We start from the raw sequence: 12,939 nt of genomic DNA on the forward strand, positions 1-12,939 counted from the left end.
GCAGTATTAGGAGTCGCTCCTGGGCAGCTTGCACAGTAGCTAGGGCCAACCAGCTGGTGGGATTGCCTCATGTGACTTCATGGCACTCGGCTCATTCTCAGCCACCCAGAAGAATCTCTCTCCATAGGCAGACAGTTAATCCTAGATTGCCTAGATATGAGGCACAGTAACTGAAGAGGAGAGCTGTTAAGAGAATTGTTAGGCCCCCAGCAAAGCAAGCAGAAGAATAATGGGGCATTTTATAGTATTTGCCGTGCCAGAGGGTAAGCATTTTTAGATGTTTTAATTGATAGATGCAAGCAAGATCTATTACAGTTAGGATTGCTTGCAGCATAAACAGATGGTGCCATTCAGACAAACCAAAGTATTGCTATCTCTGATGAGAGTGATAAGCAGCAGATTTCATTTTCAAAGTAATATGGTGACTCCAAATTCCTTGGACAGACACCACTTATGGGAGGGGATAATAGATCCTTGAAAAAACTGAGTGTTTGTATAATGATGTTTTGCATGATGCCTGGTTTAAACACCCACTATTATGCAAGTTGTCTGAGAAAAAAAGGTTGGGTTCATGGCAACTTTGAGCCTTCCCATGTTAGTTGGTGTCTTGTGAAATAGGGGACTAAGCTGAGATAAAGATCATTGACAGCCTGTGGTCCTCAGCTCCACAGATAACCTGCTGCTAAGCACTAGGAGAGCACTAAGAGCTACAAAGCAGAGAGAAAGTGACAGTAACTGCTACCCTCCTGTCTTTCAGAACTACCATTCAACATTCTGGTATTAAATTCAGACCACTCAGCTGTAATCTACACATCCCTAAGTCACTTCTCTAGCCCCAGTATTTCCCAATGTTCTTCCATCTATTTTAGCAGCTGGAAGTTTCCAGTTAATGCACACATTATATTGAGGAGCACAACAGATTCAAAACCTACCAAATAAAAAAAAAGTATGTTTAAACTGCATCTCACCTCAACTCCAAGAGCCATCAGAATCAAACATGGACATAACCGTCCTAGAAGAGCTTAGCTCAACACCCCGGACCTATCACAGAAGGCCATTGTCCATGTCCCAAGAGATCCATCTACCTTGGAGCTCAGAGCAGGGGACAGCACCCTGACTGCAGTTACAGGCCTGCTCTGACCTTAAGTCAACCACAATCAGCTTCATCTTAGAAGTGACAGATTCCAACCAAAATGATAGCTTGCCAAAAACGCTCCACAAACCCATCCCTCTACTGAGAGGCAGACAATCACTTTCATGCCATTGTTCTCAGTGATAAAGGACAGTACTTGCACGCAGGTACTTTTTTTCTTTTTTTATTGCTGTTAAGTCAAGGAAAAAGGTTGCATAAAATCCAATCTCTTCTAGAAATATAAGTGACCTTTCCAGTACATTTCAAATATCAAAGTATATGGTAAACATACAAATAAAGAGAAGGTAACATACCTCCTATTTACAGTACAGTATTTTAAATCATAAAATAAGTTCCATAAAGTACAACTGGCAGGTAATTCACAATACAAGTCCATTGGTGGTTTAACACCCTCACTTCAACTCAAACGCAGTTCATTCATTTCAAGTGGTCCAAAAATACCCAGATCAAATAAAAATTTTAATCAAAATAATTTTCATTTACTACTTAAACTTTTTTTTTTCTGTTTTTTTTTTGTTTTGTTTTGTTTTTTTAAATTAAAGCTTTCATCTACCTCCCTCCCCAGCCCCCCCTCCGAGAAAAAAGTTCCAAAATGTACACTGGTGCTATAAATATAAATGCTACCTATGAAGAAATGTAATAATCAAGCTTTTTTTTTCTTCAAGTTTCTTGTTTGTTTATCAATTTATTAGACGGCTGAACCAAAGATTGACTTTATCTCATCCCTCTACTGGACACCAGCTCTTAGTTTAAGAAAAAAGATTTCTGCCATGAACTGTGAGGAATGCCAAACCCTATGGATATACAGTGGTAGTTGTTCATCGGTGTTGAATGCAGCAGTCAAAAAATACACTCATCTTCCAGATAACCTCAGTGCACTTCAGGAAATCAAATATTACCTGGAAGCAATTTAGTACATATATTGGCTTTTAAAAATAAAATAAAAAATACAGCAGCATTAAACTTACTTACTCATGATACTGACATGATTAATACCATCTTAACACTCATTTCAGTCTTTCACATTATACCGTAATTACGCATAGTGGTAAATTGTTATAAAATAGTGACTTTGCTATTTGGTAGACAGGTTCTAATACTAATACCTGACTATTTTGTAGAAAACCATAGCTTTTGTTCAGTTCGAAAGAAAACATTTACATTCTAAGTACAATGCAACACTGTAATAGTTTAGGAAAAAAAATATTCGATCAAGTAATGTTCATTCTGTGTTGACACGATGTAGAATAGCTTTAAAAAAGGAAAAAAATGCTGTCAACTTTCATTACAAATGCAAACACACTGAGTACAACATTCATACCAGTTTTTCACCTTTTTTTGCTGAACATACAGGCTAAAAAGCTACAATGGGAGAAAAATCTGTTAATTTAAACTTGTTTACCTTTAAAAATCTGTTCAAGTCCACACAGTTTCAGTCACTTCCTGCTCTACGTATTTTAATTTATTTGGGACTCTCAAGAGCTGTGTATATGTACTATTATCAGCTACAGCACACATCCAGTATGGCGTGTTCCTTTGGACCCTCCTAATAGGACATCTGAACATCTCCCCTCAATTCACGAGCGTTACTTTAGAGTACGGGCGGGGTCTGTATGAACTGCACTAAACACTCATGCAAGCCCAACAAATCCACATGGACAAACAGGGAAAAGAAAATAAAACAGCAGCATAAAGAGAACAGGGAAGGGGAGGAAGAAGATTGTGGTGGGGAACATGACCAACTTTCTTCTTTCACCATATGGCTGCTCCATCAGTGATGTCAGAGGTCAGAGACTTTTTTTTTAGATGCAGTAAACATTGCACATGTCTCAAGTCTTCAGTGCAAAAGCATGGTTCGAATGCTCGTTTTGATTGTTTGGCTGTGTGTCTGAATTACATGCACTACGCAAGCCTTTTGTAGAACCAGGAGGAGACCAGGGACTCAGCTTTCTTCTTTTGTACGGAAGAGGTGCGATAGCAATGAAAAATTCCAAAAGAATATAAAACTGGGAACGTCCCAAAACACAAGACCACCCCCCACCTCCCACACACACCTTCCCCCAATTCCCCAAGCTTCAGTTTAAGTAGGCAATGTTTACTTGTTTCAGTCTGCAGAATCCAAGGTATCATTGGAAGGGGGAGGGGGAGGTGCGTATCTCAGTCTGTAAGTGCCTAAAACAGGAAAGAGAACTACTAAGTCACTGCTTACAATTAAAATGGATTACAAAACCACTACAAGGTATCAAAATGGACATGCTCTTCAAAAGGCACTATCATCCTCCAGTCCGTTTAAAGCAGGTCCTAAGATCTTACACTATTTTCTTTCAACCGCTCACTAAAAACATCAGTTTTTAAAAAATAGATAGACAGCAGATACCAGATTTTACCTTTGTTGGAAAAATACAAAGAAAAGGAGACCCCATCATGGCTAGTCTTTCCTGTTCCGGTCTGACCAGACAAGTCAAGTCAGAATGGACACAGGTCAAGAATCAGAAATAGTTTACGTTCCGTGTGAACGCTGAGCTTCCTGGGTTTTTTTGTTTGTTTGTTTTTGCATGGAGGAAGAAATGGCATGCAAGACTGAAGCCATTCCTTCGACTTCTAATTCCAATTGGTTTCTGCCTTTTTTGCTGTAACTTATCTGAGAAGTTCAAGCATATTTCATTTGTGTGTTTCATGATGGGGCATAGAGGATGGCTGGTTGTGCAAAGGTAAGCTTTAGAAAAGTTAAATTATTAAATGGCCAGTTTGTTTTTTGAATTCTTCTATATTCTCTCTGCTTTTTGCCAATGAATGCTCTCTAGAAAACACTGACCAGGAATGGAAAAATTGAAACGACATGCAAGCCTCAAACGTTATACCAAAAACAAATGAGTGAAAAGAATGACAATTTAGAACAGATAGAGTTGGAGTTCCCAGCTCTGAATCATGCTCATTTTCTGCTTTGCGCTGTGAATCCTTTTACCTTGCGCTGTTCTACAGAAATTTCAAGCAGAGATAAGATACTTTGCAGCTTTAGAGCAGGTCACTAATGCACAACCATTTACACAAAACATACACACGCACGCACACCTTTCTGCAAGACCAGAAACAGCACATTCAGTTAGGTAAAGAGAAACTGCTAAACTCAAAAGCAAGTCCGTTGGGAGTTATCATGATTACCTTGTTGACTGGCCTCCATGGATGACTGCTTACAGTCCTGCGCATAGTGTCCACTTACACCACAATTGTAACATGAAACGTTCCCATTCTTCTTGGGTCCCGACCCATTTGTGTTGGCAACTACGTTAGGTGCTGGATATACAGGATAGAACCTCCCAAATCCTGCCATCTGCTGCATACCATAGTTGGCTTGGCTCCCCATTACTGGGTCATGCATAAGCCCGTTTGCATACGGAGACTGAGGCAGGAAGAAAGGAAGTTGCGTTCCATTGCTTTGATGTGCTTGATTGAGGTAGCTGCCATTGCAAAGTGATGGCAGAGTGAAGAAAGATGGAACTCTGTAGACTTGTCCATGAAGTGGGTTATGATAAAAATAGCTATTAATCTGAAGGCTTCCATTGGTCCCACAGCTACACCTACGTCCACAAGAACCACAAGGACCAGATCCCAGCTGCTGTGGAGGTAACATTGTCCCATTAGTGTTATTATTTCCAACAGCATTTATGTAAGATGTGCTGTCACTCTGTGCAGTGCTGTGTGTTAAAGCAGGGCTTGGGCTAGGGGCAGGGCCAGGCGTGTGTGTAGGAATTGCAGGAGGAACGGAGGACTGGATCTGACCAACACCTAAACCAGCTGACTGAGGTGGTGAGGAAGTTGCTACAGTGTTCAGCACATTTGTATTCTGGTTGGGCAACACGCTGGTAGCATGAGGACTGCCTGGCAAAGCGTATGAAGCTGGTGGAGGTGGCGGTGCTGCTGTGGAAAGACCAGCTGCTGGAAGAACTACCTTCAGATTGGTAGGCTGAGGGATTGCTCCTGGGTTTCCCTCAATGTGAGGCACCATTTGATTCAGTCCTACCACCTGGGATGCAGGTTTTGCGATGGGATCTGTAGTAGGAACTGGGGATCCTGGGAAACTACCTGGATTGTGGACTGGGATAAAGGCAGTATTTGGTGATCCAATACTTAAGTTTCCTGTTGGCTGCTGTGGTCCATTAACCGTGCAACTTTCCGACGATCCCTGTGGAGAGGGCATTTTCAATCTGTGTATTGCCAAATGCAAAGCAGGGCTACCAGGCTGGACAGAATGCGGGAGGAAAGTGGATGGGACTGGCAAAGGGGAAGCCATCAGCTCAAGGCGTTTCTCAGGCTCGCCAGAAGTCACTGGGCCCATTCCACCAGGAGGTGAATTTGCAGACTCTCTCACCGGTGAGACAGCAACAGGCGTGGTAACAAGCATTCCCATTGTCTTCCCATCTGCGGATATGGGGGGCGGGACAACCGCTTCAGGCTTTTGGGCAGCGCTGTGCATCACACAGTGTAAGGCAGGCATAAAGGAAATGTGTTGAAACTTTGCATTCAAAGGATCTTCTGAAAGGCTTCCATTTTCATTATTCGCTGAAGAGATCTGAGCAGATGATTTGTTCATATTCGATGAACTGACAGCACTGTAGCCTGTGAACCTGGTTGCATTTTGATTTCCAGAGTCCTCAGAATTGCTGTCCGTGTCTGTGGAGAAAGCAGCGTTTGTCAGTCGGAAGAATGAATCTGAAACTATATTAAGTCTCACCCTGGACTGACTTACCCATATAAAACTTAATGAATTTGATGACATAAAAGATAGTTACATCTTTCTGAATTAGACTAACTTTGAGATTATTTTCAGTCATCCAGATCAAGCTGGGTCAATCCCTATCATTCGTCTAAATCAAAATGCCTGGCTAGTGTCCTGGTTTCAGCTAGCTGTGTCTTTAACTTGAGTATACCTGCAAATGTGAACAGCAGTAAACAGGCCAAATTAGGAATTTGTATCTACTTAGAAAGACATCAATAAAGTTTGCTCAAATTTGGAAGGAGTGACAAATCAAACAGTCAATACAAAGAGAAAGACCTCTCAGATGGGCTGGCATAGTTTTATGATTTTATATAAAAGAAGTTATTTGCTGTACTGCTGAAATTTCTCAAGACACCATCAAAGACAAAAAAAAAAAATGGGATATCATGTACAACATCTACGTAGTGATCTAAAACTCAGCTTCTGCTATTTCCTAGAAGCCCTCAAACCATACAGTTACAAAACTCACTAAGTAAAACATCATCCAGCTAGTTAAATAAAAGCAGGTAATAAAATGAGAAACTAATTAAAATTAATACAAGAAAGAGATTAGTACAAGGTTCATGCACACTCTCCATAAATCCAACCTCTGTCTTTTTCTTCTTCACTGTCAAAGCTTTCCCTCCCATCGTGTCGTGGACTAGAAGGAGAACTGTAACTTTCAGATGATGTTTCTCCACATGTATCATGACCAGATCCAGTGTCCAAATTTAGATCTAAAAATAAAAATAAATAAATATTTTTATCTTTAATTTCAGTGTACTGAAGTGAAGTAAGATTATTTTGATTTGCTGACATTGTGCTAGTTCAGATTTTTATTTGTTAACCTGTATTCCTACTTAAATGCATCTGTCCCCTGTACTGCCAAGTGCTGTGACTCCTTGCACTGAGGACTAGTCTTGTCCTCAAGTTCCTGATGTCTGAATCCTTCATGTCAAAGGAGGGGGCAATGAAAATTCACATATATGTAGAGCAACCAAAAGAACTGTCCTCATAAATTTTGTGAAATTGTACTACAATACAGTACAGTAATTTCCTCTCAGTGGTAACAATCAAGCATTTCCAACCAAAGAGATGAAATATCCCATGAAAATATCAGCAAAGGCAGAAAGCTAACTCAGCAGGCAAAAATTAAAACAATATGCCTTTTCACAGTGAACTCCTGAAGAACAGGATTTAAGCAAACTGCATCAACAAGACCTGTTTCAGGAAAAAAAAGGTAAACTACGAAAGTGTAAAATTGCCCCTTCTAGATTCTGAAAGGAATCACGGGAAACTCATTTACTGGAAACTACATTTCAGAGTGGGTTTAGAAACCATTAGCAAAGTCCAGTATGTAAGTCAGAATGCTCTGGCTTTTGTGTTCTGCCTCAGAGGTGAAGCAGCAAGACAGCTTCATGCTCTCACCGTTTGTAGGCCAAATGCTAGTGTAAAGCAAACCCCACTGCCCAAAAAACTCAGTTAAAAAAAACTTCAGGACAAAAAAAAAGAACACTAGGATTTATTTGTATTATTATATTTGTATATGTAATTGCAAGAAAATAAATTGTTAATTTATTATTACAATTGCAAATGTAACAGTTTAGGTTAAATTACTACAAAGTTGCCGTAAAGTTTTCATTTTTCATTCTTGCAACCATTTTCCTGAATTAAACCTACACTTGGTCAAGTTATTTTAACAGGGGTTTGGAATTTCTAATATAATGTGGAACAGTAATGCCAGTCTCCTATCACTGAAAATAAAAAGCTTATTAAAGTCCTAGTCACAAAATTTCAAGTTTTCAAAGTTATAAGTAACTAAGAGATGGCTGACAAGCTAAAAACAGAAAGTGAAAATGGAAGAAAAAAGTTAAGAGCTACTGACTCAAAATAGGACATTTCAAATGATGTCTCCATATATAAAGCTAGGCAGAGATTCAGACTGCAATGTTTATTCCCCACCCTTGCCCCTCACTTCCTCCCTGACCACCTCTCCATAGGTTGTATCAGATAACATTTAGATGTTTGCATACAAGGACAGGCAGAAAGCTAATCCCTGAGGACTGAATTGCTTCCAGCAATTGTGGGTTGCAGTTTCCTCTTGCAGTGGCCCTAACTAGCCATTCCTATCAAGCAGGCAGTTTCACATCTGTAGGTCAGTGTGTTGCATGCAAGTGGACAGAACACTTAAGGCAAAACACTCCTTTTTAGCTTTGCAGTGTATCACGCAAAATTACACAGCCTCTGAAATGTATCAGGTCATAAACACTCAGTGTGCTTTACATGACAAAGAACAGCAACCAATCAGACATGCACACAGAGAGCTGTCCTGTAGATTTAGTCTTCTACTTGTAGATTTCTTACCTACTTTTTCAAACTATATTGTTTTCACTAACCTTGTTAACAGTGAATTCTTAGTTTCAGTCAGATTTTAATACTGTTTTTAGATGACAAAAAACTGCTCATAAAGCACATGACAGTAACTCAGCATGCAATCTACCTGCAACTCTCAAGTTGAGAAGTGGTGACAAAGTATGAAAGCTTTTTAAAGAGAAGCAGAAACAAGAGCCAGACAAGGCACTTCGTAAGATGCTTTCAACACATCAGCTTATTAGGTGGTATACAAAAGACAAAGTCTTTATCAATTTTCTGTTGTGAGACTTAAGTGTAAGAGAGATGAAGTTGTATCTGATATTAGGTTGCAAAAACATCAGGCCAGCAAAGTCAATGGGTAATGCAGCCTTTTGATAATTGATAATAATGCTTGGATGCTCAATTTAACAAGACAAAATGACATTTGTGTTGTTTGTCACTTACTGATGTACAGAAGGCTTGGCCTAGACTCTGGATTTTGCTGGATTACCTAAACTTGAAAACCCTGTTTGGGCAGCATACCCAGTTCTTGTGGTAGCTCTGTAGTCACCTGCTTTACACGCTATAGTTCAACAAAATTTCACACAAGACAGTTTTTACAAAGTTCCTCACGGGCCAACTCCTCACCAGAAGGAACCAGTGAGCTTGCAAAGAGATCACTGATGACATGGCACTGGACCTCCACGTACTCAGATTGCTCAATTTCTTATAGAAGTAGCCCAACATGAATAAATGAGCAAAGCTGAATTGTACAATTAGTTCAGGAGGGAGCACCTTACCTTTTGCTGTCCCTGTACGGATGTGCTGTGATGCTGCAACTCTAACTCCATTTGTCCTGTTATTCAACCGGCAGTCAGCCTTCTTTGTTTTCTCCCTATGTAAATAATTCTCATGTTTGTTTCTTTCCAAATGCATTGCACAAATAAACAACTATGTACGAAAATCAAATGTAAACAAAGGCAGTAATTCCAGGCTACAAACATATATTTAATAGAGATAACAACAAATGTAGATAATAAACAGGTAAAGGCTACTAGTGATACACCAGGCATTATAATGCCAGCAGTGTTACTAAGCCCTTTGAATGAAGAACTGAAAGAAAACACACTCAAAAAAAAAAAAAAGGGGGGGGGATGGGAGGGGGAGGGGGAGAAGAACGGTGCAGCTGATTTTAAACTCTTCCCTGAAAGATGACAAACGTAATGGAGCAATACTCTAGACTAGCATAAGAGCATCTGGTTACCGAATATCAGAATGACAAGAAGTCCAATTGGAATCAGGCAGAGCATTAAACAAGACAGAAACTTTTTCACAGTGCAGGATTGTTCAAGAAATTCTGAAGCCCTCTAATGCACAAATTATCTTCAATAAAACATTTCAACATGTTACCACCCACTGAGTAATGTTAAAGGTTGCTGGCAAACCTTCCTCGATTTTCAATGTTCTCTGCACAGCTTTAAACTTTCAAACTTAATAATAAATACAAGGGAGAAAAAAAGGCAATTCTGTATCAGTTAAGAACCTACTTCTTTGTCTGTTCACTAAATGACAAGTGGTATTTTAGGAAATGAACGCACAGAATTACATTCTATTTTTCACGTTACTTCTTTTCAAAACATACAAGAAGGAATTCTATATAGACTAGCCTTGCAACATGCCAGCTATTCTTTCACCAACTAAAAAACAAAGCACATAATTGACTATCCACTCTGTTTATCAGACCGAATGCATTACACTTTGTTCCTCAATTACTGGTTACATTGGAAACCTACTTTTCCAGCTGTGGCTTTCCCTTCTTCTTGCTTACTGCAGATAAACTCCGTTTTTCCCCTGTATGCTAGACAGAAAACACGAGGATGTCAATCGAAAGACAGAACTTATTTCACAAAAAACAAGAACAAAAACCAAACCTAACAAAAAATACCTTCTAGACTTAAAGGTCTATGAGTCACAGTTTGTGTGCTCACAGGCACTACAGTAACACAAACAAATATTTGCATACTGCAATCAGGCCTTCAGAATTATGTAAATTATCTTCATTTATGCTACGATCAGCAGGGACTCAGCAAATTACCACTTCCAATTTTTCAGAAGATATCAATGAAATTATTGCTGTGAGTAAGCTCCAGGTCTTTCCTTTTGAGGATAAAAAACAACACTTTTAATCAAATATCCCCTTACAATCTCTTCCATGAAAAGAAGTTGTCTCATCAGAGTTGATAAGGCTTAAACAGATACAGAACCTTTTGATTTAATTGGAATTATCTAATTGGGGGGAGAGGGAACCCATGTGGCAAATTATTTTAAAATAGCAGCAAGTTATTTTTAGATCTTGTCAAAACCAGTGCTCAGCCCTGATTGCTGCTAAACTGAACTCTGCAAAATATCACCTACAAACATACTAGAAAAATTACATTCTGCAAGTATACTATGAGTAGTTGCTGGTGATATCTCCTATTTGGCACAGGAGTAGAAATTATGACAACTCAAAAAAAAAATGTCTATCTATGCTGTATGTGCACATCTTCAAAACAGGAAGTAGCTTTTCCTGGTACAATATATCAAATTTTCCTTGCCTGAAACTTGCGTATTTCAAGCTTTCATGACATCTACCATTTCATTTGTGAAAGCAAATCTCAGTTCATTAACCTAGTTTGTGAAATGTGGAAACTGGTCTTGGTTGGCTTGCTGCTCCCTACACAATATCTAATAGCCAAGTTCTGCACATAGAATAAAAGCAATATTAAGTAATTACTAAGTAATTCTAACATTAAAGGTTTTCCAGATGTAACACTGAGCAATATTCCTTTCCTCAATTTCAGCATTACCATCTTATTTATAAGCAATTATTCTTCTCCACTATACTTGGATGCATATAGTTTAGTTGTTAACGTAGCTTCAAGTTTGTTGCTTACAATAACACAAACTCCTTAGAACTTCTGAAATTCTCTCTGATGACAATCAGACAACAAGAAGGTGTCTGATTAGAAATGAACATCAGACTTTTCTGATTACATACATCCTATTGTGCTACATTAGTTATAAGCTCAAATAAAAGCTGTCCATTTGAAAAGACAGTGGTAAGTAAGAATTACGAGGCATTTTCTAACCAGGGTAAGTCCCAAGCAACTTTCAGATCTTCTTCATCTCTGAAAACTAAATGTAACCTTATGTAGCAAACAGTCTCCTCAATTAAGAGTCACCTTCTCACTTTCAAAACACCGCTTCAGACAAAAAAAACAACACACCTGGTCAAGTATGTTTGTACAGTGCTCTGGGTGCTGCTGGACAATACAGGTTTTCCTTCTCCAGTCCATTACCCCATTTTGCTCAGAGTGCTGTATGTTAAGGCTATCCAGTGAAGAACATTTTGCACTGCTAGTGCTGCTGAAATGATAAAACAAGTTATGCCAATATGAGCAAACATTCAAACTTTTCTTTTTTTTTTAACCAGTGTAGGCATTTTTGTAACATGTTGGGAATCAGAGGTATTTTGTTTTCAGAAATGCTAGAAATTGAAGAGATTTTAAAGACGTAAGCTACAGGAGTTGCTGTGCACTTCAGTTATAGTAATGATCTGAATATACGTGGAGTTCTTTTTGGACTTTGATGCAAAAATTCAGAACAACACAATTTATAGAAAACAGCACTTGAGAGAATTGTCACAGATATCTCTGCACTGTCTTTTTGCCTGCTTTTGTCATACACCATGTGGAGAAATTTTATAGACAGAAATGTATTCTGAATTTATTCTCCTCCTTCCGTATTATTAACAACAAAGCTGGAATTACTTTATAATTACTATTTCAGAATTCATGAGATATAAGAGAAGAAGGACATGGCTACTTACAGATCATGCTGCAGCTGTTTATTTGAGTTTCAAAATAATCCTCTTGTTCTGTATTTTTACCTTGAATATTGCTAGTTTTGAGTAGTGCTGGGAAATGGGAGTTGCATTTGGCATTTCCTTTGAGCCTTATTATGCCTTTCACTGAAGCTTCTCTTAGCAGTTGCCAGCCAATAGCAACTTTTAACCAGCTTTGAGAGCACTTTTCAATGAAGACTGCTGGAGAAACTGTCAGGGTTCTCACAGCATCAGTAGGGCACAAGGGCCTACAAACTTTTCATCTACTATTCAAAAATATGCTCTATTACTCACTGGATTGAAAAAAAAAAAAAGGAAAAATGAGTTAATACTTTAAAACTGTTATCTAAATGCATGTTGAAAATGTAAAGCACCTTCTAATTCAGAGCTGTTGTCAAGGTATGTCAAAGTTAGCACAATGTGCAATGCCACTCAGTTCCCACAATGACAGAAACCAAGATCACTCCAAAGCAGAAGTCACATCGAAGTTCCAGCAGCTACTTACCAAATGCTTCTGGAAAGAAGTGCTTTGCTACTTAAAGATGTGCAATAGAATATTTAAAAAAATAGCTCAGACAAATGGTAAGAACCCAACCTAAATACAGATGCGAGTCCATGACTGTAGAGACACAAGCAAGGTCATTTAAGAAACTTCTGCCAAATGGAGTTAGGTGAAGTTCCTGCCAAATTTGCATCATTACATATGAGCTGCAATACTAGTGAGTTTTTTACTGTTCAATCTCATTCCCTTAAGTAAACTTCTGGATGCTTCCAAGAATAAGGCCACCATAC

At 38.8% G+C, this 12,939-nt stretch overlaps 1 protein-coding gene across 6 annotated transcripts in view; it reads right to left on the reverse strand.

Moving 5' to 3' along the window:
• The window catches only part of ZCCHC2 (zinc finger CCHC-type containing 2), a 48,655-nt gene that overhangs the window by 4,782 nt on the left and 30,934 nt on the right, over positions 1 to 12,939 (reverse strand). For 3 of the 6 annotated variants that reach the window (XR_016465031.1, XR_016465032.1, XM_031589260.2), the window contains exons 9-14: positions 11,531 to 11,669; positions 10,055 to 10,119; positions 9,062 to 9,156; positions 6,518 to 6,646; positions 4,316 to 5,824; positions 3,253 to 3,325 (exon numbers count right to left, since the gene is read on the reverse strand). Coding sequence is in view for 4 of the 6 variants with exons in the window: in XM_031589260.2 (XP_031445120.2) it covers positions 3,258 to 3,325; positions 4,316 to 5,824; positions 6,518 to 6,646; positions 9,062 to 9,156; positions 10,055 to 10,119; positions 11,531 to 11,669 (2,005 nt within the window). In the remaining 2 variants the exon portion in view is untranslated. Of the gene's footprint in view, positions 1 to 1,300; positions 3,326 to 4,315; positions 5,825 to 6,517; positions 6,647 to 9,061; positions 9,157 to 10,054; positions 10,120 to 11,530; positions 11,670 to 12,939 lie in introns of those variants that run through there. The other 3 variants (XM_031589261.2, XM_090137033.1, XM_031589259.2) reach the window with 3 other exon arrangements.

Source organism: Phasianus colchicus, chromosome 3 (assembly GCF_987193195.1).
Source record: "Phasianus colchicus chromosome 3, bPhaCol1.hap1.1, whole genome shotgun sequence".
Lineage (NCBI taxonomy): Eukaryota > Metazoa > Chordata > Aves > Galliformes > Phasianidae > Phasianus > Phasianus colchicus.